At 45.2% G+C, this 27,741-nt stretch overlaps 1 protein-coding gene across 2 annotated transcripts in view; it reads right to left on the reverse strand.

Moving 5' to 3' along the window:
• Window positions 1-657: 657 nt before the first annotated feature.
• Window positions 658-27,741, reverse strand: part of rftn1a (raftlin, lipid raft linker 1a) — a 50,074-nt gene continuing 22,990 nt past the window's right edge. For both annotated transcript variants that reach the window (XM_029732507.1, XM_029732506.1), the window contains exons 3-10: window positions 18,145-18,328; window positions 10,670-10,775; window positions 3,622-4,606; window positions 3,243-3,446; window positions 2,299-2,408; window positions 2,101-2,204; window positions 1,799-1,874; window positions 658-1,429 (exon numbers count right to left, since the gene is read on the reverse strand). In XM_029732507.1, the coding sequence (XP_029588367.1) occupies window positions 977-1,429; window positions 1,799-1,874; window positions 2,101-2,204; window positions 2,299-2,408; window positions 3,243-3,446; window positions 3,622-4,606; window positions 10,670-10,775; window positions 18,145-18,328 (2,222 nt within the window). In that variant the 3' untranslated portion in view covers window positions 658-976. The remainder of the gene's footprint in view (window positions 1,430-1,798; window positions 1,875-2,100; window positions 2,205-2,298; window positions 2,409-3,242; window positions 3,447-3,621; window positions 4,607-10,669; window positions 10,776-18,144; window positions 18,329-27,741) is intronic.

Raw genomic sequence — 27,741 nt, forward strand, 5'->3', positions numbered from 1 at the left:
GGCACTGAGTTTGAAGGTAGGCCTTGAAATACATCCACAGGTACACCTCCAATTGACTCAAATGATGTCAATTAGCCTATTAGAAGCTTCTAAAGCCATGACATAATTTTCTGGAATTTTCCAAGCTGTTTAAAGGCACAGTCAACTTAGTGTATGTAAACTTCTGACCCACTGGCATTGTGATACAGTGAATTATAAGTGAAATAATCTGTCTGTAAACAATTGTTGGAACATTTACTTGTGTCATGCACAAAGTAGATGTCCTAACCGACTTGCCAAAACTATAGTTTGTTAACAAGAAATGTGTGGAGTGGTTGAGAAACGAGTTTTAACGACTCCAACCAAAGTGTATGTAAACTTCCAACTTCAATATGTATATGTATATGTATGTATGTATGTGTGTATGTATATATATATATATATGTATATATATATGTATGTATGTATGTGTGTATGTGTATATATATATATATATATATATATATATATATATATATATATATATATATATATATATACAGTATATACTGTATAAGACTCCAGGTTTGATACAGTCCCAGGAATATAACTAAACTACCATTCTGTTAAGTGCCTTGGTTTCCATCGATGAGCTACTAGTGCTTCATCCTATTCTGTCATTCTGTATATTATTATTTCCAGTCCAGGGTTAAAATAGTAGGCTGTTTGAAATCTTACAACTTGCTGAGCGTGCCTAGAGTGTCAGGTGGGCTGGGTTTGCACTTTTGGTACTATTCCATTAGTTCCATCCAGGCAAGGCACCATGCAAGCTCAATCAAGCAATCTTACAAATACTATTTGAACCCAAGTCAGGGCCTGTAACGTTATTCAGAACACATCTCAGAGTAAGAGTGCTGATCTAGGATCAGTTCCCCGCTTATTCATTATGATTTTAAAGGCAAAACTGTTCTTAGATCAGCACTCTTACTCCTACTCAGATGCTTTTAATTCTATCTAATTAACATACTCCAGAAAACAGCGCTCTCTCACTCAGCTGCTGTGTGATCTTCTCCTCTGACTTCTCTTCATCATTCTTCTGATTGACAAATTGATCTGCAAACCTAACGGCCTTCTCATGTCTGGCCAATAGGGCTTTGCAATTCCCCCGCTCTACTTCCTGGTTGAGGTCTGTGGCCCCGCCCTCTGTACCCTGGGTGAAGTCTTCTTGAGATTCTGTCTCACACTCTCTCTCCTCTTCTCTCTTGATTCCTTCTCTGTCTACGGTTCTCCCTTTCTCATTTATTTTGTTCTCACAATTCCTTCTCGCCTCTCTCTCCTCTTCCGTGTTCCTCTTCTGTCCATCCATCCCTCTCTCCATCACTGGGGATGTGTCCTTTCTCTCCTCTTTCTTCTCTAGCATTTCTCCAGCAGAGTTTTTCTTCGGCTTGTTCCGACCCCTGAGGTTCAACTTCTGAAAGATAGACATTTTAAGGATATGTTTTTTTCTTTCTAGAAACCTTCTCTCTCTCTTCAGACACCTGACAAATGACTACAAAAATCTCTGTGATGCCTCTATTGGACAGTTAAAGGCAAAGAATTGACTGAAGAAAGTTATCTTTTTGACTGTAATGTACTAAGAAATTACTATTTTTAGAACATAAAACTCTCCCCCTGAGTGTTAACAGAACCAGAGTAGGCCTATATCAGCTGGGTTATCTACAGCTACATTTAGAAGTATGACTTTTGAATGACACAGCATTGTGTAAGGTACAAGGAAAGAGTGAGTGATAGAGAGAGAGAAAGACAGACAGAGAACTAGAGGAACCAAAAAGTGAGGAACCTTGAAGTCTTTCCTGTTGCGTTGCAAGGCAGGTCTCTGGAGGAAAAGGATCTGCTTTGTGGACAAACTGCCATCACTAAGGAGAGAACAGTGCTATTAACGTAATCTACATCACATCACCACTGGCTTCACATCTTGGAACTTGATATTACAACTTCTGAGTCCTATACTGTATCTTATAATGTGAAATGTAATTTTGTTCCAAATGATGTGCAGTGTTCCAATGTTTAGTATGGTTTAGAGAAATAGTGCTATTAGTCTGTGCTAGGCTAGTGCTCCTGACTGGTGGGTTGGGACAGCACCTGTTGGTCTTAACGATGGGAGTAGGCAGCACACACGTCAGTCTCCATCCATAGGGAGCCAGAGACTGGAGCAAGGGTATGTAGTCTGTCCTTACCACTACACCCTGGAGAGGAGAAAAACAGTGTCACGCACACGTCGACAATGGTCGCTCGGGTGCACACACACGCGTACATTTACACGCACGCGCACACACTCACATCGACAATGGTCCACTGCTCCACCACAATGGCGTCGTATGAAGTGGGTGTGGTTTCTTCTGAGGAGCTCTGAAAGATGAATACACTGTCCACGGAGGAGACCCCGCTGTCTGAAAGAGAGAGAGAAACTCAACAACTTCTGCTACAGTTGAATCTCTTCCACAGATTTGGAAAACATAGAGTTGATCCGTTCTGGCTTTGATGTACTTCCATGCATCATGGGTGAAGGAACACGGATAAGCTTTGATGTACTTCCACGCATCATGGGTGAAGGAACATGGATAAGCTTTGATGTACTTCCAGGCATCATGGGTGAAGGAACATGGATAAGCTTTGATGTACTTCCACGCATCATGGGTGAAGGAACATGGATAAGCTTTGATGTACTTCCACGCATCATGGGTGAAGGAACATGGATAAGCTTTGATGTACTTCCACGCATCATGGGTGAAGGAACACGGATAAGCTTTGATGTACTTCCACGCATCATGGGTGAAGGAACATGGATAAGCTTTGATGTACTTCCATGCATCATGGGTGAAGGAACATGGATAAGCTTTGATGTACTTCCACGCATCATGGGTGAAGGAACATGGATAAGCTTTGATGTACTTCTACGCATCATGGGTGAAGGAACATGGATAAGCTTTGATGTACTTCCATGCATCATGGGTGAAGGAACATGGATAAGCTTTGATGTACTTCCATGCATCATGGGTGAAGGAACATGGATAAGCTTGAGCCTACACACTTTCCAAGTAGGCCTTTACCATTTTCCCCTACATTCCAAAAGTTGTAAGTATGTTCGCCATGGTAAACACTACAGCACTAGTGTTGTCAAAGAGCTGTTTGTGCTCTTCCTAACTGCAATGCTCATGGACAAGCCAAACAGTCTGGCCTCACTGAAATGGCTACTACTGTATTACACATTGTGCAAAACATACCATTGTCGTCTCCAAGGTGAAAGAAGCCGTCGATGAGGTGAGCTCCGCTGGTGAAATGCTGGGTCATGTGATCCAGCCAGTGGGCGTCAACCTCCGTTACTAGCCCCGCCTCTCTCTGCAGCTGCAGCGGAACCCTGAGGGAGTAGAACCTCAGAGAGCTGGACAGCTCCCCCGTGTGGTTGTACAGGGCAAACAGCTGCACCCCTACACACACACACAGACACACACACACACACAGAGAGAGACACATAGCATTAGTTTTAAATACTATACACAAGTCTGAAATCAATCAATATTATATTATTCAGTAATATTCAGTATAAAGTCACAACAGCAACCTCTATAACCCAGTTGCAACAGTAGTAGGCTTCACACTCACTGCTCTGTGCTGGTGGAGACCCTGCAGCCCTCTTTTCTCTGTCTGGACTCTTGACCCGGATGTGATTGTTGTTGTTGTGGGTCGGAACTCTGCTGCTCCTCAGATGCTCATCCGGGTCACCGCCCGTGCCCTCGTTTCTACGGTTACACCCCCTCTCAGCCCCGGACTCTGACCCGTGGTCACCGTTGTCTAGTTCTGGTGACCGGACCAGGTTGTCTGAGCCATGGTCCATTTCCGGTCTCTGTTTGTGGTTCTGTGTCTGAGGGCTTAGACTCTGTCTGTCTCCCTGGCACTGTCTGTCTGCGTCTGGACCACCAAGTCCATGTGTTAACTCTGTTGGGCTGAAGTTGGGTAGTAGAATCCTGATGAAGTCTGCTTGGCTTTCATTCTGTTGTCTCTCTATACATGTGGTCTCTATTGTGTTGTTAGACTGTAGTTGATCCCGGTCGCCAGGGAGTTCTGTTGGGGCGTGGTTGTGGTTCTGTTGGTCACTCTCTGGATCTCTTTGGCTGGGTCTCTCTGGTGAGTCTGCTGGTTCATCTGGACAGCGGTTTGGTTGGTCTTCTATTGAGGCTATTTTGCCTGGACTGTGGTCGTGTTCTCTGTTTGATGATTCTATTGGAGTAGAGTCCTGTGTGAGATCTAGCAGTCCTGTTGAGCTCAAGTCCAGCTCCACCTGTCTGGTATCTGTAGGGTTCTGTTCAATTGTTCTGAGTTCAACCAACTTGTGTTCTGGTGTTTTCACTTCTGTGTTCCGGTCGTGTTCTGGTTCTAGGAGGTTCTGGTGGGGTTCTGCAGAGCCTGTAGGGCTGGGATCCGGTATCGTGGGTTCTGAGGGACTGGTGGGGTGTCTGTGTATGGGGGAGGGGCTGGAGTGCAGGGAGGACAGGTCCTCAGGGTCCAAGTGCCCCAGGAAACAGGGTCCCCCGCCAGGCTGCTGCAGGAAGCCCACAAACAGCATACCCTGCTCCGCCATGTCCTGGATCTGGTCCAAAACACACACACACACACACACACACACACACACACACACTAGTGGTCACTTAGCAGACACATACACTACCAGTCAAAAGTTTGGATACACCTTCTTATTCAAGGGTGTTTCTTTATATTTACTATTTTCTACAATGTACAATAATAGTGAAGACATCAACACTATGAAATAACACATATGGAATCATGTAGTAACCCAAAAAGGGTTAAATAAATCAAAATATATTTTATACTTGAGATTCTTCAAGTAGTCACTTGATGACAGCTTTGCACACTCTTGGCATTCTCTCAACCAGGTTCATGAGGCAGTCATCTGGAATGCATTTCAATTAACAGGTGTGCCTTGTTAAAAGTTAATTTGTGGAATTTCTTTCCTTCTTAATGCGTTTGAGCCAATCAGTTGTGTGTGACAAGGTAGGGGTGGTGTACAGGAGATTTGGTAAAAGACCAAGTCCATATTATGGCAAGAACAGCTCAAACAAGCAAAGAGAAATGACAGTCCATCATTAAGACATCGGAAAATGTCAAAAACGTTGAAAGTTTCTTCAAGTGCAGTTGCAAAAACCATCAAGCGCTATGATGAAACTGGCTCTCATGAGGACAGCCACAGGAAAGGAAGACCCAGAGTTACCTCTGCTGCCGAGGATAAATTCATAAGAGTTACCAGCCTCAGAAATTGCAGCCCAAATAAATGCTTCACAGAATTCAATTAACAGACACATCTCAACATCAACTGTTCAGAGGAGACTGTGAATCAGGCCTTCATGGTCAAATTGCTACAAAGAAACCACTACTAAACGACACCAATAATAAGAAGAGTCTTGCTTGGGCCAAGAAACACAAGCAATGGGCATTAGACCAGTGGAAATCTGTCCTTTGGTCTGATGAGTCAAAATTTGAGACTTTGGTTCCAACAGCCGGGTCTTTGTGAGACGCAGAGTAGGTGAGTGGATGATCTCCGCATGTGTGGTTCCCACTGTGAAGCATGGAGGAGGAGGTGTGATGGTGTGGGGGTGCTTTGCTGGTGACACAGCATTCTGCAGCGATACGTCATTCCATCTGGTTTGCGCTTAGTGGGACTATCATTTGTTTTTCAACAGGACAATGACCCAAAACACATCTCCAGGCTGTGCAAGGGCAATTTGACCAAGAAGGAGAGTGATGGAGTGCTGCGTCAGATGACCTGGCCTCCACAATCACCCAACCTCAACCCAATTGAGATGGTTTGGGATGAGTTGGACTGCAGACTGAAGGAAAAGCAGCCAACAAGTGCTCAGCATATGTGAGAAATCCTTCAGACTGTTGGAAAAGCATTCCTAATGAAGATGGTTGAGAGAATGCCAAGAGTGTGCAAAGCTGTCATCAAGGCAAAGGGGGGCTACTTTGAAGAATCTCAAATATATTTTGATTTGGTTACTACTTTTTTGGTTACTACATGATTCCATATGTGTACTGGTACTGTACACTCAAGCACACAGAAAGGGACGGACACACACACACTCTCACATGCCCGATACACATATAGATACAAATCATATTCAATCAGTAGCCATTATGCTTACTTGGGGTTACACCCACAGCCTCATTTACACACTACAGACATTCTGCAAACACCCTGCAAACAGCCTAATCATCCCGAAAGACCAAGTATTCTAATGACAAAGGAACCTCATTATCCACGGTCTGCATGTGCGTTTGTCATTATCGTGTGTGTGTGTGTCATTCTCCCTCTCCCTCCCACAGAGCTCCTCTGGTTAACTGTCAGTTGATATTAATGCTGACAGTTTGAGAGGGGCTCGTTAGAGAGAACACAGAATGCTAACTACCACAAATAATAACGAGACATCTTTCCCCATTACCATCCCTCCTTCAATGACAATCAACACACACACATTTTTGTGGGGGGAGGCAGATGAAGGACAGTGAACAGACACTGCCCACCTCTTGAGTCTGTCAAGATGTGAGTAGAAATACAAAATGTGTGTGTGTGTGTGTGTGTGTGTGTGTGTGTGTGTGTGTGTGTGTGTGTGTGTGTGTGTGTGTGTGTGTGTGTGTGTGTGTGTGTGTGTGTGTGTGTGTGTGTGTGTGTGTGTCACATGTATGTGGGTGGTGGGGATTATTACTCAATCCCACCCAAAGGCTTATTATACCTCCTTGACATGTACTTATTCATGTTTAGTGTGTCCATGTACGCAAGGGCACACGTGTGTGTGTGTGTGTCATAAGGAAGTAAGTGCCAAACCCTGCAGTGTGAGAAGACCCATCAATGTCCCCTACTCTTCTATTGGGTCCTGTCCGTGGTTCTTTTCAGTGATTCCCCAGCAGCCAGGCTGCTATCTGATTGCCTATTCATGTCACGCTGGCTGACCATATCACATTATACTGAGCCCTGTGCATTTCCATCCAATCACCGCTCCCTTTTATGCTCCGCCTGTTCACATGCAAATCTCCTCAATAAGGCCTGTTCACTTCTCATGGTCGCTGTAGAATGAGATGAACTCACTACTATAAGTGCCTAAGAGGGAGTTTGTGATTGTTAAACGATGATGTCACAGCTGATAGTGACATTAGGGGGGCATCTCAATAGTCAAAGTGGCTTCCTCTTCTTCCAGTAAGGAGGCATCCAAGGAAATTAGGATGAGCTTGCCACTAGAATTTTTCTGTCAAATATTAAGGTTCAAATTTAGGGATTCATTTTAGAGTGTAATGTCCCTTTAAAGGGACAATCTGCAGTTGCTACATACAGTTTTTACTTATAAACTAAAGATATATACCTACTGATTCTTGAAGAATGTAACTTATGAACTAATGACTTTTGTTCAACTGTCGTACCCCATCAGAACCCATAATATTAGCTTGTTTTACTCCATTGTTTGTAAACAATGTAAACGTAAACAAACACTGTAGCGCCTCAAAACATGTTTTAAACTATAATTTTGATATCTTGGATTGGTCAGTCCTTGAATCCATAGCTCGGTCTATGAATTAGAATTTCTCCAGGCCCATCGTTGACCTTTTTACCAAAACAGAGGCGAGGATTCCAACTAAGGATCGGCCCTTTAACCCTTTACATTTGTGGGAATTGGTCTATATGGATAGAGCTACACTACTTTTCAAAAGTTTGGAGTCACTTAGAAATGTTCTTGTTTTTGAAAGAAAGCACATTTTTCTGTCCATTAAAATAACATTAAATTGATCAAAAATACAGTGTAGACATTGTTAATGTTGTAAATTACTATTGTAGCTGGAAATGGCTGATTTTTTATAGAATATCTACATAGGCGTACAGAGGCCCATTATCAACAACCATCACTCCTGTGTTCCAATGGCACGTTTTGTTAGCTAATCCATGTTTATCATTTTAAAAGGCTAATTGATCATTAGAAAACCCTTTTGCAATTATGTTAGCACAGCTGAAAACTGTTGTTTTGAATAAAGAAGCAATAAAACTGGCCTTCTTTAGACTAGTTGAGTATCTGGAGCATCAGCATTTGTGGGTTCGATTACAGGCTCAAAATGGCCAGAAACAAAGACCTTTCTTCTGAAACTCGTCAGTCTATTCTTGATCTGAGAAATGGCTATTCCATGCGAGAAATTGCCAAGAAACGGAAGATCTTGTACAATGCTGTGTACTACTCCCTTCACAGAACAGCGCAAACTGGCTCTAAAAAGAATAGAAAGAGTGGGAGGCCCCGGTGCACAACTAAGCAAGAGGACAAATACATTAGAGTGTCTAGTTTGAGAAACAGACACCTCACAAGTCCTCAACTGGCAGCTTCATTAAATAGTACCAGCAAAACACCAGTCTCAATGTCAACAGTGAAGAGGGGACTCCTGCTGGCCTTCTAGGCAGAGTTGCAAAGAAAAAGCCAAATCTCAGACTGGCCAATAAAAATAAAAGATTAAGATGGGAAAAAGAACACAGACACTGTACAGAACTCTGTCTAGAAGACCAGCATCCCAGAGTCGCCTCTTTACTGTTGACGTTGAGACTGGTGTTTTGCGGGTACAATTTAATGAAGCTGCCAGTTGAGGACTAGTGAGGCATCTGTTTCTCAAACTAGACATATACTAGGCAGTGTCAGAGGAATGCCCAAAAATTGTCAAAGACTCCAGTCCCCCAAGTCATAGACTGTTCTCTCTGCTATCGCACAGCAAGTGGTACCGGAGTGCCAAGTCTAGGTCCAAAAGGCTCCTTACCAGCTTCTACCCCCAGGCCATAAGGCTGCTGAACAATCAATCAAATGCCCACCCGGGCTATTTACATTGACACCCCCCCTTTGTTTTTACACTGCTTCTACTCGTTGTTTATTATCTATGCATAGCCAATTTACCCCTACCTACATGTACAAATGACCTCAACTAACCTGAACTCCTGCACATTGACTCAGTACCGGCATTTTATTGTGATACTTTTTATTCATTTTTTTACCTTTGTTTATTTAAGAAATATTTTCTTAACTCTATTTCTTGAACTGCATTGTTGCTTAAGGGCTTGTAAGTAAGCATGTTACGCTAAGATACCTGTTGTATTCTGCACATGTGACTAATAACATTTGATTTGAACAGTTCCCCAAGACTAAATTCAAGCATTTCACTGTTGATTTTAGGTGCATTTTACATTTACTGTACTTTTCACCGCATTTGTTGACAACGAAATCTGAAAATATTCTGGATACATTCAGTAACATGATAATAATATTCCTGGAAAATGTGGGGTAGGTGCAACCTAAGTCAAAAAAAATTGTTTGAGTGAGAAAATGTGCACAGTTGCGAAGCAATTTCAATGCACTTTTATGAATCAAAGAAGAGTCTTCAAGTTGAAGGTGCTTTTGTGAGCTCTCCTAGCCGTGCCATTGAGGGACTAGAACAAGCGCACTTTTAGTTTCAGTTGGAACACAACCCTACATCACACAATTACTGTTATTTAAGCAATCCAAAAACGGTCCATTATAAATCGCAATCTGTGTCAAGTGGGCATGATTAGAAAGCGTGTTCTATTGTTAGCTAAGTTATAAAATACAACCGTACAGTGTTAGGTACAGTGTTAGGTACAGTGTTAGGCTTTCACAAGGCAACTCAGAGAAACAGATTGGCATTTTGGTGCGCATTAAAAGGAGTCATGAGTGCATTTAAGTGAAATAAATAAACACAAGCTCATTGTGTTCAGAACATCCCAGGGCATGACCACATGTCATCTGGTAACTGTACATCAAACATAGTGATCAGAAACCTTGACCCTGCATATGACATGAGTTTTATGATTTGGAGATGTGATGTGACTCACAGGTGTTTGGCTTGCTTGTATGACATCAACATCTCATATTTCAAAATACATAGTCCTCTTAATGTACAGCATTTCCCTCACTCAGACTTATTAGTACCCAAATCTGCCATTTTCAACCCGAGAGTAAAGGGCAAGATTAAAACGTATGGAGGAATTTGTTGATCCTAGATCTGTGCCTATGGATAACTTCTCCCAGAGTGGAGCTGAGTGTAAGTAGTAAGCTGATGCTAGATCTGTGCCTATGGGTAACTTCTCCCAGAGTGGAGCTGAGTGTAGGTAGTAAGCTGATGCTAGATCTGTGCCTATGGGTAACTTCTCCCAGAGTGGAGCTGAGTGTAGGTAGTAAGCTGATGCTAGATCTGTGCCTATGGGTAACTTCTCCCAGAGTGGAGCTGAGTGTAGGTAGTAAGCTGATGCTAGATCTGTGCCTATGGGTAACTTCTCCCAGAGTGGAGCTGAGTGTAAGTAGTAAGCTGATGCTAGATCTGTGCCTATGGGTAACTTCTCCCAGAGTGGAGCTGAGTGTAAGTAGTAAGCTGATGCTAGATCTGTGCCTATGGGTAACTTCTCCCAGAGTGGAGCTGAGTGTAGGTAGTAAGCTGATGCTAGATCTGTGCCTATGGGTAACTTCTCCCAGAGTGGAGCTGAGTGTAAGTAGTAAGCTGATGCTAGATCTGTGCCTATGGGTAACTTCTCCCAGAGTGGAGCTGAGTGTAAGTAGTAAGCTGATGCTAGATCTGTGCCTTAGGATTAATGGGCAGGGCTGACCTTCTTCACGTAGTTCTGGATGACTTCTGGGTCAGGGGCCTGTTGACCCGCCACACACACGTCTGTCTCCAGGCGAAGCCCCGCCCACTTCAGCTGGTTCTCTGAACTGGATAGAGAGAAATGAAAGAGGGATGAAGGAAGACATCAGCGGACATTTATGTACCCTATTCCCTATATAGTGCACTACTTTTGCAGGGCTCATAGAGGCCCATATGGCTATGGTCAAAATGAGTGCACTATGTAGGGAATAGCCATTTAGGACACAGACTTACTTTCTTCTCCAATAAAGACATGAACGTGTAGAAAGACATGAACGTGTAGAAAGACATGAACGTGTAGAAAGACATGAACGTGTAGAAAGACATGAACGTGTAGAAAGACATGAACGTGTAGAAAGACATGAACGTGTAGAAAGACATGAACGTGTAGAAAGGACTGATGAAGGCCTGAATAAAATAGATAATCATGTTTGTATTCTGGATCTTAGTAATCTATTGTGCTTTAGAGAATGGAAGAAAGGAGAATGGTGATAATGGAGAGATGAGAGGAGGATACAGTCTGGAAAAATGGGGAGAGATGAAATGATAGAGAGAGAAGAGGAGAATAGAGGAGGATGGTGGAAAATGGGATGCAAGTGATGAAGGGATCATAAAAGAAGAGGGTAAAAGAGGAGGATGGTGGAAAGGGAAATGTAGAAATGAAAGGAGGAGAGAAAAGGATAGAGGGTGGAGAGGGATGGAGAGATAAAAGGATGAAAGAGTGGAGGATAGAGGGTTGGAGAGGGATGGAGAGATAAAAGGATGAAAGAGTGGAGGATAGAGGGTTGGAGAGAGATGGAGAGATAAAGGATGAAAGAGTGGAGGATAGAGGGTTGGAGAGGGATGGAGAGATAAAAGGATGAAAGAGTGGAGGATAGAGGGGTGGAGAGGGATGGAGAGATAAAAGGATGAAAGAGTGGAGGATAGAGGGTTGGAGAGGGATGGAGAGATAAAAGGATGAAAGAGTGGAGGATAGAGGGTTGGAGAGGGATGGAGAGATAAAAGGATGAAAGAGTGGAGGATAGAGGGTTGGAGAGGGATGGAGAGATAAAAGGATGAAAGAGTGGAGGATAGAGGGTTGGAGAGGGATGGAGAGATAAAAGGATGAAAGAGTGGAGGATAGAGGGTTGGAGAGGGATGGAGAGATAAAAGGATGAAAGAGTGGAGGATAGAGGGTTGGAGAGGGATGGAGAGATAAAAGGATGAAAGAGTGGAGGATAGAGGGTTGGAGAGGGATGGAGAGATAAAAGGATGAAAGAGTGGAGGATAGAGGGTTGGAGAGAGATGGAGAGATAAAAGGATGAAAGAGTGGAGGATAGAGGGTTGGAGAGGGATGGAGAGATAAAAGGATGAAAGAGTGGAGGATAGAGGGTTGGAGAGGGATGGAGAGATAAAAGGATGAAAGAGTGGAGGATAGAGGGTTGGAGAGGGATGGAGAGATAAAAGGATGAAAGAGTGGAGGATAGAGGGTTGGAGAGGGATGGAGAGATAAAAGGATGAAAGAGTGGAGGATAGAGGGTTGGAGAGGGATGGAGAGATAAAAGGATGAAAGAGTGGAGGATAGAGGGTTGGAGAGGGATGGAGAGATAAAAGGATGAAAGAGTGGAGGATAGAGGGTTGGAGAGGGATGGAGAGATAAAAGGATGAAAGAGTGGAGGATAGAGGGTTGGAGAGGGATGGAGAGATAAAGGATGAAAGAGTGGAGGATAGAGGGTTGGAGAGGGATGGAGAGATAAAAGGATGAAAGAGTGGAGGATAGAGGGTTGGAGAGAGATGGAGAGATAAAAGGATGAAAGAGTGGAGGATAGAGGGTTGGAGAGGGATGGAGAGATAAAAGGATGAAAGAGTGGAGGATAGAGGGTTGAGAGAGATGGAGAGATAAAAGGATGAAAGAGTGGAGGATAGAGGGTTGGAGAGGGATGGAGAGATAAAAGGATGAAAGAGTGGAGGATAGAGGGTGGAGAGGGATGGAGAGATAAAAGGATGAAAGAGTGGAGGATAGAGGGTTGGAGAGGGATGGAGAGATAAAAGGATGAAAGAGTGGAGGATAGAGGGTTGGAGAGAGATGGAGAGATAAAAGGATGAAAGAGTGGAGGATAGAGGGTTGGAGAGGGATGGAGAGATAAAAGGATGAAAGAGTGGAGGATAGAGGGTTGGAGAGAGATGGAGAGATAAAAGGATGAAAGAGTGGAGGATAGAGGGTTGGAGAGGGATGGAGAGATAAAAGGATGAAAGAGTGGAGGATAGAGGGTTGGAGAGGGATGGAGAGATAAAAGGATGAAAGAGTGGAGGATAGAGGGTTGGAGAGGGATGGAGAGATAAAAGGATGAAAGAGTGGAGGATAGAGGGTTGGAGAGGGATGGAGAGATAAAAGGATGAAAGAGTGGAGGATAGAGGGTTGGAGAGGGATGGAGAGATAAAAGGATGAAAGAGTGGAGGATAGAGGGTTGGAGAGGGATGGAGAGATAAAAGGATGAAAGAGTGGAGGATAGAGGGTTGGAGAGGGATGGAGAGATAAAAGGATGAAAGAGTGGAGGATAGAGGGTTGGAGAGGGATGGAGAGATAAAAGGATGAAAGAGTGGAGGATAGAGGGTTGGAGAGGGATGGAGAGATAAAAGGATGAAAGAGTGGAGGATAGAGGGTTGGAGAGGGATGGAGAGATAAAAGGATGAAGAGTGGAGGATAGAGGGTTGGAGAGGGATGGAGAGATAAAAGGATGAAAGAGTGGAGGATAGAGGGTTGGAGAGGGATGGAGAGATAAAAGGATGAAAGAGTGGAGGATAGAGGGTTGGAGAGGGATGGAGAGATAAAAGGATGAAAGAGTGGAGGATAGAGGGTTGGAGAGGGATGGAGAGATAAAAGGATGAAAGAGTGGAGGATAGAGGGTTGGAGAGGGATGGAGAGATAAAAGGATGAAAGAGTGGAGGATAGAGGGTTGGAGAGGGATGGAGAGATAAAAGGATGAAAGAGTGGAGGATAGAGGGTTGGAGAGGGATGGAGAGATAAAAGGATGAAAGAGTGGAGGATAGAGGGTTGGAGAGGGATGGAGAGATAAAAGGATGAAAGAGTGGAGGATAGAGGGTTGGAGAGGATGGAGAGATAAAAGGATGAAAGAGTGGAGGATAGAGGGTTGGAGAGGGATGGAGAGATAAAAGGATGAAAGAGTGGAGGATAGAGGGTTGGAGAGGGATGGAGAGATAAAAGGATGAAAGAGTGGAGGATAGAGGGTTGGAGAGGGATGGAGAGATAAAAGGATGAAAGAGTGGAGGATAGAGGGTTGGAGAGGGATGGAGAGATAAAAGGATGAAAGAGTGGAGGATAGAGGGTTGGAGAGGGATGGAGAGATAAAAGGATGAAAGAGTGGAGGATAGAGGGTTGGAGAGGGATGGAGAGATAAAAGGATGAAAGAGTGGAGGATAGAGGGTTGGAGAGGGATGGAGAGATAAAAGGATGAAAGAGTGGAGGATAGAGGGTTGGAGAGGGATGGAGAGATAAAAGGATGAAAGAGTGGAGGATAGAGGGTTGGAGAGGGATGGAGAGATAAAAGGATGAAAGAGTGGAGGATAGAGGGTTGGAGAGGGATGGAGAGATAAAAGGATGAAAGAGTGGAGGATAGAGGGTTGGAGAGAGATGGAGAGATAAAAGGATGAAAGAGTGGAGGATAGAGGGTTGGAGAGGGATGGAGAGATAAAGGATGAAAGAGTGGAGGATAGAGGGTTGGAGAGGGATGGAGAGATAAAAGGATGAAAGAGTGGAGGATAGAGGGTTGGAGAGGGATGGAGAGATAAAAGGATGAAAGAGTGGAGGATAGAGGGTTGGAGAGGGATGGAGAGATAAAAGGATGAAAGAGTGGAGGATAGAGGGTTGGAGAGGGATGGAGAGATAAAAGGATGAAAGAGTGGAGGATAGAGGGTTGGAGAGGGATGGAGAGATAAAAGGATGAAAGAGTGGAGGATAGAGGGTTGGAGAGGGATGGAGAGATAAAAGGATGAAAGAGTGGAGGATAGAGGGTTGGAGAGGGATGGAGAGATAAAAGGATGAAAGAGTGGAGGATAGAGGGTTGGAGAGGGATGGAGAGATAAAAGGATGAAAGAGTGGAGGATAGAGGGTTGGAGAGGGATGGAGAGATAAAGGATGAAAGAGTGGAGGATAGAGGGTTGGAGAGGGATGGAGAGATAAAAGGATGAAAGAGTGGAGGATAGAGGGTTGGAGAGGGATGGAGAGATAAAAGGATGAAAGAGTGGAGGATAGAGGGTTGGAGAGGGATGGAGAGATAAAAGGATGAAAGAGTGGAGGATAGAGGGTTGGAGAGGGATGGAGAGATAAAAGGATGAAGAGTGGAGGATAGAGGGTTGGAGAGGGATGGAGAGATAAAAGGATGAAAGAGTGGAGGATAGAGGGTTGGAGAGGGATGGAGAGAAAAAGGATGAAAGAGTGGAGGATAGAGGGTGGAGAGGGATGGAGAGATAAAAGGATGAAAGAGTGGAGGATAGAGGGGTGGAGAGGGATGGAGAGATAAAAGGATGAAAGAGTGGAGGATAGAGGGGTGGAGAGGATGGAGAGATAAAAGGATGAAAGAGTGGAGGATAGAGGGTTGGAGAGGGATGGAGAGATAAAAGGATGAAGAGGGGAGGATAGAGGGTTGGAGAGGGATGGAGAGAGAAAAGGATGAAAGAGTGGAGGATAGAGGGTTGGAGAGGGATGGAGAGATAAAAGGATGAAAGAGTGGAGGATAGAGGGTTGGAGAGAGATGGAGAGATAAAAGGATGAAAGAGTGGAGGATAGAGGGTTGGAGAGGGATGGAGAGATAAAAGGATGAAAGAGTGGAGGATAGAGGGTTGGAGAGGGATGGAGAGATAAAGGATGAAAGAGTGGAGGATAGAGGGTTGGAGAGGGATGGAGAGATAAAAGGATGAAAGAGTGGAGGATAGAGGGTTGGAGAGGGATGGAGAGATAAAAGGATGAAAGAGTGGAGGATAGAGGGTTGGAGAGGGATGGAGAGATAAAAGGATGAAAGAGTGGAGGATAGAGGGTTGGAGAGGGATGGAGAGATAAAGGATGAAAGAGTGGAGGATAGAGGGTTGGAGAGGGATGGAGAGATAAAAGGATGAAGAGTGGAGGATAGAGGGTTGGAGAGGGATGGAGAGATAAAAGGATGAAAGAGTGGAGGATAGAGGGTTGGAGAGGGATGGAGAGATAAAAGGATGAAAGAGTGGAGGATAGAGGGTTGGAGAGGGATGGAGAGATTAAAAGGATGAAAGAGTGGAGGATAGAGGGTTGGAGAGGATGGAGAGATAAAAGGATGAAAGAGTGGAGGATAGAGGGTTGGAGAGGGATGGAGAGATAAAGGATGAAAGAGTGGAGGATAGAGGGTTGGAGAGGGATGGAGAGATAAAAGGATGAAAGAGTGGAGGATAGAGGGTTGGAGAGGGATGGAGAGATAAAAGGATGAAAGAGTGGAGGATAGAGGGTTGGAGAGGGATGGAGAGATAAAAGGATGAAAGAGTGGAGGATAGAGGGTGGAGAGGGATGGAGAGATAAAAGGATGAAAGAGTGGAGGATAGAGGGTTGGAGAGGGATGGAGAGATAAAAGGATGAAAGAGTGGAGGATAGAGGGTTGGAGAGGGATGGAGAGATAAAAGGATGAAAGAGTGGAGGATAGAGGGTTGGAGAGGGATGGAGAGATAAAGGATGAAGAGTGGAGGATAGAGGGTTGGAGAGGGATGGAGAGATAAAGGATGAAAGAGTGGAGGATAGAGGGTTGGAGAGGGATGGAGAGATAAAAGGATGAAAGAGTGGAGGATAGAGGGTTGGAGAGGGATGGAGAGATAAAGGATGAAAGAGTGGAGGATAGAGGGTTGGAGAGGGATGGAAGAGATAAAAGGATGAAGAGTGGAGGATAGAGGGTTGGAGAGGGATGGAGAGATAAAAGGATGAAAGAGTGGAGGATAGAGGGTTGTGAGAGGGATGGAGAGATAAAAGGATGAAAGAGTGGAGGATTAGAGGGTTGGAGAGGGATGGAGAGATAAAAAGGATGAAAGAGTGGAGGATAGAGGGTTGGAGAGGGATGGAGAGATAAAGGATGAAAGAGTGGAGGATAGAGGGTTGGAGAGGGATGGAGAGATAAAAGGATGAAAGAGTGGAGGATAGAGGGTTGGAGAGAGATGGAGAGATAAAGGATGAAAGAGTGGAGGATAGAGGGTTGGAGAGGGATGGAGAGATAAAAGGATGAAAGAGTGGAGGATAGAGGGTTGGAGAGGGATGGAGAGATAAAAGGATGAAAGAGTGGAGGATAGAGGGTTGGAGAGGGATGGAGAGATAAAAGGATGAAAGAGTGGAGGATAGAGGGTTGGAGAGAGATGGAGAGAAAAAGAGAACAGGAGGCCTCATGGTTCCCCTATCCTAGCACATTGTTCCCCTCCGGCGGGTGCTGATGATGCAATCAGTCGTCGCCACGGTGACAAGTGCCAATTGGCAGGATCACCCAACTGTGTGTGTGTGTGTCTACGCACGCACACGTGTGAGTATGAGGGAAAGATTGTGTGTGTGTGTATTTGTGTAAGCATATACAGTATGTGTGGAAGTAGAGAACAGTTTACATTTCTAAGTGTGAGCATGTTTATATGCATGGGCCTGCCACACACGGTATACAGTTCCCTATCTACACATACAGTATGCTTCAAGAATTACACGGGTGAGAATAGATCTCTGCCGAGAATCCTCAGTGTGAAAATAGGATTCTGCTCAGATTTCACAGATTTTGTGGGAAAGAATAGAATTCAGATGAGGCTCCTGCAGGTGAGAATAGAATTCAGATGAGGCTCCTGCAGGTGAGAATAGAATTCAGATGAGGCTCCTGCAGGTGAGAATAGAATTCAGATGAGGCTCCTGCAGGTGAGAATAGAATTCAGATGAGGCTCCTGCAGGTGAGAATAGAATTCAGATGAGGCTCCTGCAGGTGAGAATAGAATCCAGATGAGGCTCCTGCAGGTGAGAATAGAATTCCGATGAGGCTCCTGCAGGTGAGAATAGAATCCAGATGAGGCTCCTGCAGGTGAGAATAGAATCCAGATGAGGCTCCTGCAGGTGAGAATAGAATTCAGATGAGGCTCCTGCAGGTGAGAATAGAATCCAGATGAGGCTCCTGCAGGTGAGAATAGAATTCAGATGAGGCTCCTGCAGGTGAGAATAGAATTCAGATGAGGCTCCTGCAGGTGAGAATAGAATCCAGATGAGGCTCCTGCAGGTGAGAATAGAATTCAGATGAGGCTCCTGCAAGTGAGAATAGAATCGAGAGGCCTTCCCTAACGATGTGTCTCGGTGTTCTGTGTAGCAGGCGTTGGTTGCAGGAAATGAGAGTGTGTGTGTATATATGTCTCCGTACCTGTGTGCGTGCGTGCGTGCGTGCGCGTGCGTGCGCGTGCGTGTTTCCATACCTCTGTGTCTCTCTGATGAGGACGGCTCTGTGTAGCTGGCGTTGGATGCGTGCGGGCCTGGGGCCACAGGGGTGGACGAAGGGATGGACGGCCACCAGGACAAAGCCCTGACCATACAGCTCCCTCACCTGGACTGGTAACTCTCTCACTGACGACAGACACAGCACTGAGGACACAGACACCTCTGGAGAGACAAAGAGAACGTGTGTGAGAGAGTGAGTAAGTGTGTGGGGGGTATGTGTGGTTGTGTGTGGGGGGGGTATGTGTAGTTGTGTGTGGGGGGTATGTGGTTGTGTGTGTGTGGGGGGGTATGTGTGGTTGTGTGTGGGGGGTATGTGTAGTTGTGTGTGGGGGGTATGTGTAGTTGTGTGTGTGGGGGGTTGTGTGTGTGGGGGGGTATGTGTGGTTGTGTGTGTGTGTGGGGGGGGGTGTGTGTGGTTGTGTGTGGGGGGGTATGTGTGGTTGTGTGTGGGGGGTATGTGTAGTTGTGTGTGTGGGGGGTTGTGTGTGTGGGGGGGTATGTGTGGTTGTGTATGTGGGGGGGTATATGTGTGGTTGTGTGTGGGGGATATGTGTAGTTGTGTGTGTGGGGGGGTATGTGTGTGTGTGGGTGTGTGTGTGTGTGTGGTTGTGTGTGGTTGTGTGTGTGTGGGGTGTGTGTGTGTGAGTGTGGAGGGGTGTGGGGTTGTGTATGTGTGGGTGTGTGTGTGTGTGTGGTTGTGTGTGTGGGGGTGTGTGTGTGGTTGTGTATGTGGAGTGTGTGTGGGGGGTGTGTGTGGTTGTGTGTGTGTGGGGGGGTGTAAGTCGCTCTGGATAAGAGCGTCTGCTAAATGACTTAAATGTTGTGTGTGTGGGGGGGGGTGGGTGGTTGTGTATGTGTATGGGTGGGTGTGAGCGGTAGAGACACACAAAGAGGATGAAAATAAGGGGAATATGTGTGAGTGAGAAAGCAAAGTAGTATGTAGGGAGAGAGGGTTATGGTTAGAGAGGGTTATGGTTAGAGAGGGTTATGGTTAGAGAGGGTTATGGTTAGAGAGGGTTATGGTTAGAGAGGGTTACGGTTAGAGAGGGTTATGGTTAGAGAGGGTTATGGTTAGAGAGGGTTATGGTTAGAGAGGGTATAGGGTTAGAGAGGGTTATAGTTAGAGAGGGTTATGGTTAGAGAGGGTTAGGGTTAGAGAGGGTATAGGGTTAGAGAGGGTTATAGTTAGAGAGGGTTATGGTTAGAGAGGGTTAGGGTTAGAGAGGGTATAGGGTTAGAGAGGGTTACGGTTATGGTTAGAGAGGGTTATGGTTAGAGAGGGTGTAGGGTTAGAGAGGGTTAGGGTTAGAGAGGGTTAGGGTTAGAGAGGGTTATGGTTAGAGAGGGTTATGGTTATGGTTAGAGAGGGTTATGGTTAGAGAGGGTGTAGGGTTAGAGAGGGTTATGGTTAGAGAGGGTTATGGTTAGAGAGGGTTAGGGTTAGAGAGGGTTAGGGTTATGGTTAGAGAGGGTTATGGTTAGAGAGGGTTATGGTTAGAGAGGGTTATGGTTAGAGAGGGTGTAGGGTTAGAGAGGGTTATAGTTAGAGAGGGTTATGGTTAGAGAGGGTTACGGTTATGGTTAGAGAGGGTTATGGTTAGAGAGGTTAGAGAGGGTTACGGTTATGGTTAGAGAGGGTTACGGTTAGAGAGGGTTATGGTTAGAGAGGGTTATAGTTAGAGAGAGTTAGGGTTATAGTTAGAGAGTTTTATGGTTAGAGAGGGTTATGGTTAGAGAGGGTTATGGTTAGAGAGGGTTATGGTTATAGTTAGAGAGTTTTATGGTTAGAGAGGGTTATGGTTAGAGAGGGTTATGGTTAGAGAGGGTTATGGTTATGGTTAGAGAGGGTTACGGTTAGAGAGGGTTTTGGTTATAGTTAGAGAGTTTTATGGTTAGAGAGGGTTACAGTTAGAGAGGGTTACGGTTATAGTTAGAGAGTTTTATGGTTAGAGAGGGTTACGGTTAGAGAGGGTTATGGTTAGAGAGGGTTATGGTTAGAGAGGGTTATAGTTAGAGAGGGTTATAGTTAGAGAGGGTTACGGTTAGAGAGGGTTATGGTTAGAGAGGGTTATGGTTAGAGAGGGTTACGGTTAGAGAGGGTTACGGTTAGAGAGGGTTATGGTTAGAGAGGGTTACGGTTAGAGAGGGTTGCGGTTAGAGAGGGTTACGGTTAGAGTGGGTTACGGTTAGAGAGGGTTACAGTTAGAGAGGGTTACGGTTAGAGAGGGTTACGGTTAGAGAGGGTTACGGTTAGAGAGGGTTATGGTTAGAGAGGGTTACGGTTAGAGAGGGTTATGGTTAGAGAGGGTTACGGTTAGCGAGGGTTATAGTTAGAGAGGGTTATGGTTTCGGGAGGTCAAGTGTGTGAGCAAGAAATAAATCACAAGCTCTGTATGTAGGAAAGAGAGAAAGAGATACAGAGGGAAAGAGAGCGGGAGAGAGAGAGAGAGAGAGGGAGAGAGAGAGGGAAAGAGAGCGGGAGAGAGAGAGAAAAGAGAGAGGAGTCGGAACGGGGGGGGCAGAGAGAGAGAGAGGGAGAGAGACAGAGGGAAAGAGAGAGGGAGATTGAAGAATCCATAGACTCTAACCACTTCTGGGAAAATTGGAACACACTAAACAAACAACAACACGAAGAGTTATCTATCCAAAATGGAGATGTATGAATAAACCACTTCTCCAATCTTTTTGGCTCTATAACAAAGAACAAAGAGCAAAAACATATACAGGATCAAATACAAATCTTAGAATCAACTATTAAAGACTACCAGAACCCACTGGATTCTCCAATTACATTGAATGAGCTACAGGACAAAATAAAAAACCTCCAACCCAAAAAGGCATGTGGTGTTGATGGTATCCTAAATGAAATGATAAAATATACAGACAACAAATTCCAATTGGCTATACTAAAACTCTTTAACATCATCCTTAGCTCTGGCATATTCCCCAATATTTGGAACCAAGGACTGATCACCCCAATCCACAAAAGTGGAGACAAATTTGACCCCAATAACTACCGCAGGATATGCGTCAACAGCAACCTTGAGAAAATCCTCTGCATTATCATTAACAGCACACTCGTACATTTCCTCAGTGAAAACAATGTACCGAGCAAATGTCAAATTGTCTTTTTACCAAATTACCGTACAACAGACCACATATTCACCCTGCACACCCTAATTGACAAACAAACAAACCAAAACAAAGGCAAAGTCTTCTCATGCTTTGTTGATTTAAAAAAAGCCTTCGACTCAATTTGGCATGAGGGTCTGCTATACAAATTGATGGAAGCTGGTGTTGGGGGTAAAACATGCGATATTATAAAATCCATGTACACAAACAACAAGTGTGCGGTTAAAATAGGCAAAAAACACACACATTTCTTCCCACAGGGCCGTGGGGTGAGACAGGGATGCAGCTTAAGCCCCACCCTCTTCAATATATATATCAACAAATTGGCACGGGCACTAGAAAAGTCTGCAGCACCTGGCCTCACCCTACTAGAATCTGAAGTCAAATCTCTACTGTTTGCTGATGATCTGGTGCTTCTGTCACCAACCAAGGAGGGCCTACAGCAGCACCTAGATATTCTGCACATATTCTGCCAGACCTGGGCCCTGACAGTAAATCTCAGTAAGACCAAAATAATGGTGATCCAAAAAAGGTCCAGTCGCCAGGACCACAAATACAAATTCCATCTAGACCCTGTTGCCCTAGAGCACACAAAAAACTATACATACCTTGGCCTAAACATCAGCGCCACAGGTAACTTCCACAAAGCTGTGAACGATCTGAGAGACAAGGCAAGAAGGGCATTCTATGCCATCAAAAGGAACATAAAATTCAGCATACCAATTAGGATCTGGCTAAAAATACTTGAATCAGTCATAGAACCCATTGCCCTTTATGGTTGTGAGGTCTGGGTCCGCTCTCCAACCAAGAATTCACAAAATGGGACAAACACCAAATTGAGACTCTGCATGCAGAATTCTGCAAAAATATCCTCCGTGTACAACGTAGAACACCAAATAATGCATGCAGAGCAGAATTAGGCCGATACCTGCTAATTATCAAAATCCAGAAAAGAGCCGTTAAATTCTACAACCACCTTAAAGGAAGCAATTCACAAACAAAGCCATCACCTACAGAGAGATGAACCTGGAGAAGAGTCCCCTAAGCAAGCTGGGCCTGGGCCTCTGTTCATGTTCACAAACACAAACACACCCCACAGAGCCCCAGGACAGCAGCACAATTAGACCCAACCAAATCATGAGAAAACTAAAAGATAATTACTTGACACATTGGAAAGAAGTAACAAAAAAACAGAGCAAACTAGAATGCTATTTGGCCCTAAACAGAGAATACACAGTGGCAGAATACCTGACCACTGTGATTGACCCAAACTTAAGGAAAGCTTTGACTATGTACTGACTCAGTGAGCATAGCCTTGCTATTGAGAAAGGCCGCCGTAGGCAGACCTGGCTCTCAAGAGAAGACAGGCTATGTGCACACTGCCCACAAAATGAGGTGGAAACTGAGCTGCACTTCCTAACCTCCTGCCAAATATATGACCATATTAGAGACACATATTTCCCTCAGATTACACAGATCCACAAAGAATTAGAAAACCAACCCAATTTTGATAAACTCCCATATCTACTGGGTGAAATTCCACAGTGTGCCATCACAGCAGCAAGATTTGTGACCTCTTGCCGCAAGAAAAGGGCAACCAGTGAAGAACAAACACCATTGTAAATACAACCCATATTTGTGCTTATTTATTTTCCCTTGTGTACTTTAACCATCTGTACATTGTTACAACACTGTATATAGACATACTGTTAATTTTTATTGTTTATTTCATTTTTGTATATTATCTACCTCACTTGCTTTGGCAATGTTAACACATGTTTCCATGTGTTAACTTGCTTTGGCAATGTTAACACATGTATCTACGTAACATTGCAAAAATCAGAAACTTTCTGTCCAAAAATGACGCAGAAAAATTAATCCATGCTTTTGTTACTTCTAGGCTCGACTACTGCAATGCTCTACTTTCCGGCTACCCGGATAAAGCACTAAACAAACTTCAGTTAGTGCTAAATACGGCTGCTAGAATCCTGACTAGAACCAAAAAATTTGATCATATTACTCCAGTGCTAGCCTCCCTACACTGGCTTCCTGTTAAGGCAAGGGCTGATTTCAAGGTTTTACTGCTAACCTACAAAGCATTACATGGGCTTGCTCCTACCTATCTTTCCGATTTGGTCCTGCCGTACATACCTACACGTACGCTACGGTCACAAGACGCAGGCCTCCTAATTGTCCCTAGAATTTCTAAGCAAACGGCTGGAGGTAGGGCTTTCTCCTATAGAGCTCCATTTTTATGGAATGGTCTGCCTACCCATGTGAGAGACGCAGACTCAGTCTCAACCTTTAAGTCTTTACTGAAGACTTATCTCTTCAGTAGGTCCTATGATTAAGTATAGTCTGGCCCAGGAGTGTGAAGGTGAACGGAAAGGCTGGAGCAACGAACCGCCCTTGCTGTCTCTGCCTTGTCGGTTCCCCTCTTCCCACTGGGATTCTCTGCCTCTAACCCTTTTACAGGGGCTGAGTCACTGACTTACTGGTGTTCTTCCATGCCGTCCATGGGAGGGGTGCGTCACTTGAGTAGGTTGAGCCACTGACGTGGTCTTCCTGTCTGGGTTGGCGCCCCCCCCTTGGGTTGTGCCGTGGCGGAGATCTTTGTGGGCTATACTCGGCCTTGTCTTCGGACGGTAAGTTGGTGGTTGTAGATATCCCTCTAGTGGTGTGGGGGCTGTGCTTTGGCAAAGTGGGTGGGGTTATATCCTGCCTGTTTGGCCCTGTCCGGGGGTATCATCGGATGGGGCCACAGTGTCTTCTGATCCCTCCTGTCTCAGCCTCCAGTATTTATGCTGCAGTAGTTTATGTGTCGGGGGGCTAGGGTCAGTCTGTTACATCTGGAGTATTCTCTTGTCTTATCCGGTGTCCTGTGTGAATGTAAATATGCTCTCTCTAATTCTCTCTTCTCTCTTTCTTTCTTTCTCTCGGAGGACCTGAGCCCTAGGACCATGCCTCAGGACTACCTGGCATGATGACTCCTTGCTGTCCCCAGTCCACCTGGCCATGCTGCTGCTCCAGTTTCAACTGTTCTGCCTGCGGCTACGGAACCCTGACCTGTTTCACCGGACGTGCTTGTTGCACCCTCGACAATTACTATGATTATTATTATTTGACCATGCTGGTCATTTACGAACATTTTAACATCTTGACCATGTTCTGTTATAATATCCACCCGGCACAGCCAGAAGAGGACTGGCCACCCCTCATAGCCTGGTTCCTCTCTAGGTTTCTTCCTAGGTTTTTGGCCTTTCTCAGGAGTTTTTCCTAGGGAGTTTTTCCCAGCCACCGTGCTTCTTTCACATGCATTGCTTGCTGTTTGGGGTTTTAGGCTGGGTTTCTGTACAGCACTTTGAGATTTCAGCTGATGTACGAAGGGCTATATAAATAAATTTGATTTGATTTGATTTGATTTCCCATGCCAATAAAGCCCCTTGAATTGAATTGAATTGAACGGGGGGGCAGAGAGAGAGAGAGAAGAGTGGGAACGGGGGGGGCAGAGAGAGAGAGAGGAGTGGGAACGGGGGGCAGAGCGAGAAAGAGGAGTGGGAACAGGTGGCAGAGAGAGAGAGAGGAGTGGGAACAGGGGGGCAGAGAGAGAGAGGAGTGGGAACGGGGGGGGTCAGAGAGAGAGGAGTGGGAACGGAGGGGCAGAGAGAGAGATAGAGGACTGGGAATGGGGGCAGAGAGAGAGAGAGAGAGAGAGAGAGAGAGAGAGTAGGAACGGGGGGCAGAGAGAGAGAGAGAGGAGTGGGAATGGGAATGGGGGGCAGAGAGAGAGAGAGAGAGAGAGAGGAGTGGGAACGGGGGGGCAGAGAGAGAGATAGAGGAGTGGGAATGGGAATGGGGGGGCAGAGAGAGAGAGAGAGAGAGAGAGAGTAGGAACGGGGGGGCAGAGAGAGAGATAGAGAAGTGGGAATGGGAATGGGGGGGCAGAGAGCGAGAGTGGGAACGGGGGGGCAGAGAGAGAGAGAGCATTATTTAGATATTATAGTTAGAATTAAATAATAACACAGCAGCTAAATATGCTGCTGGTTAAACCGGAACTCATAGCCTCAATCCACAACTTAACACTGTCTGGCTTTTGTATAGTTCACACACACACAACCAAACTACATGTGCTTCGTTCTTCCAGAGGATATGTGCGAGCAGTCTTTCTCTCCTCTGGCATTGGGATAGCAGGGATTAGCTGTGACGTCAGTATTAATGTTTATAGCTACCAGGATCAGCTCCTGGTTGCTCCCATTACAGAACACAATGGAGAGAGAGAGGAGCCATCAGAACACAATGGAGAGAGAGAGGAGCCATCAGAACACAATGGAGAGAGAGGGGCCATCAGAACACAATGGAGAGAGAGGAGCCATCAGAACACAATGGAGAGAGAAAGGAGCCATCAGAACACAATGGAGAGAGAGAGGAGCCATCAGAACACAATGGAGAGAGAGAGGAGCCATCAGAACACAATGGAGAGAGAGAGGAGCCATCAGAACACACTGGAGAGAGAGGAGCCATCAGAACACACTGGAGAGAGAGTGGAGCCATCAGAACACAATGGAGAGAGAGAGGAGCCATCAGAACACAATGGAGAGAGAGTGGAGCATTCAGAACACAATGGAGAGAGAGTGGAGCCATCAGGACACAATGGAGATAGAGAGGAGCCATCAGAACACAATGGAGAGAGAGTGGAGCCATCAGGACACAATGGAGAGAGAGAGGGGCCATCAGAACACAATGGAGAGAGAGAGGGGCCATCAGAACACAATGGAGAGAGAGAGAGGGGCCATCAGAACACAATGGAGAGAGAGTGGAACCATCAGAACACAATGGAGAGAGAGGAGCCATCAGAACACAATGGAGAGAGAGAGGAGCCATCAGAACACAATGGAGAGAGAGAGGAGCCATCAGAACACAATGGAGAGAGAGAGGAGCCATCAGAACACAATGGAGAGAGAGAGGAGCCATCAGAACACAATGGAGAGAGAGAGGAGCCATCAGAACACAATGGAGAGAGAGAGGAGCCATCAGAACACAATGGAGAGAGAGGAGCCATCAGAACACAATGGAGAGAGAGAGGAGCCATCAGAACACAATGGAGAGAGAGAGGGGCCATCAGAACACAATGGAGAGAGAGAGGAGCCATCAGAACACAATGGAGACAGCCATGGTATATCAGACCGTATACCACGGGTATGACAAACATGTATTTTTACTGCTCTAATTATGTTGGTAACCAGTTTATAACAGCAATAAGGCACCTCGGGGTTTGTGGTATATGGCCAGTATACCACGTCTAAGGGCTGTGTTGCGTTATGCATAAGAACAGCCCTTAGTCGTGGTATATTGGCCATATACCACACCTCATTTTTTACATTTACATTTTAGTCATTTAGCAGACGCTCTTATCCAGAGCGACTTACAGTAGTGAATGCATACATTTCATTTTCATTTCATGCATTTTTTGTTTTTTTGTAGGCCTTATTGCTTAAATATACCATGAGATGCATTTTATTCTGAACAAAAATATAAATGCAACATGCAACAATTTCTATAATTTTACTGAATTAAAGTTCATATAAGGAAATCAGTCAATTGAAATAAATTCATTGGGCCCTAATCTATGGATTTCACATGGTCAAGGGTGCACATAAGCCCACCCACTTGGGAGCAAAGCCCAGACAATCAGAATTCGTTTTCACCACCAAAGGGCTGTATTACAGACAGAAATACTCCTCAGTTTAATCAGCTTTCTGGGTGGCTGGTCTCAGTATATGACTACAGTATGTCTGTGTGTATGGAGTTTGTGCGCGTGCATGTTTGAGGTGTGTGTGTGTGTGTATTGAGGTGTGTGTATTGATGTGTGTGTGTAATGAAGTGTGTGTGTGTATTGATGTGTGTGTGTGTAGCCTGTCTGTATGCTTGTCATCCTCTCCCATTCCATCTCATTTGCATGGGCCTGGAGAGACACTAGGCTGAATAAATTAACTGAGGCACACAGAGATGTGTTAGCCATCTCATTCTCAATCTGTTCCCCAGATCATCATCTGGCCTGTTCTCACTCACACACACACACACACACACACACACACACACACACACACACACACACACACACACACACACACACACACACACACACACACACACACACACACACACACGTCAGTGGAGGCTGCTGAGGGGAGGACGGCTCATAATAATGGCTGGAACGGAGCAAATGGAATGGTATCACACACATGGAAACCACGTGGAAACCATATGTTTGATGTTGTTGATACCATTCCACTTATTCCACTCCAGCCATTACCACGAGCCCATCCTCCCCAATTAAGGTGCCACCAACCTCCTGTGATACCAGTGTTAGTGTACATACACAAGCATGCACACACACACACACACACATCTACCACACATACTCATCACATGGAAACAAGCTT

This window comes from Salmo trutta, chromosome 34 (genome assembly GCF_901001165.1).
Source record: "Salmo trutta chromosome 34, fSalTru1.1, whole genome shotgun sequence".
Taxonomy (NCBI): domain Eukaryota; kingdom Metazoa; phylum Chordata; class Actinopteri; order Salmoniformes; family Salmonidae; genus Salmo; species Salmo trutta.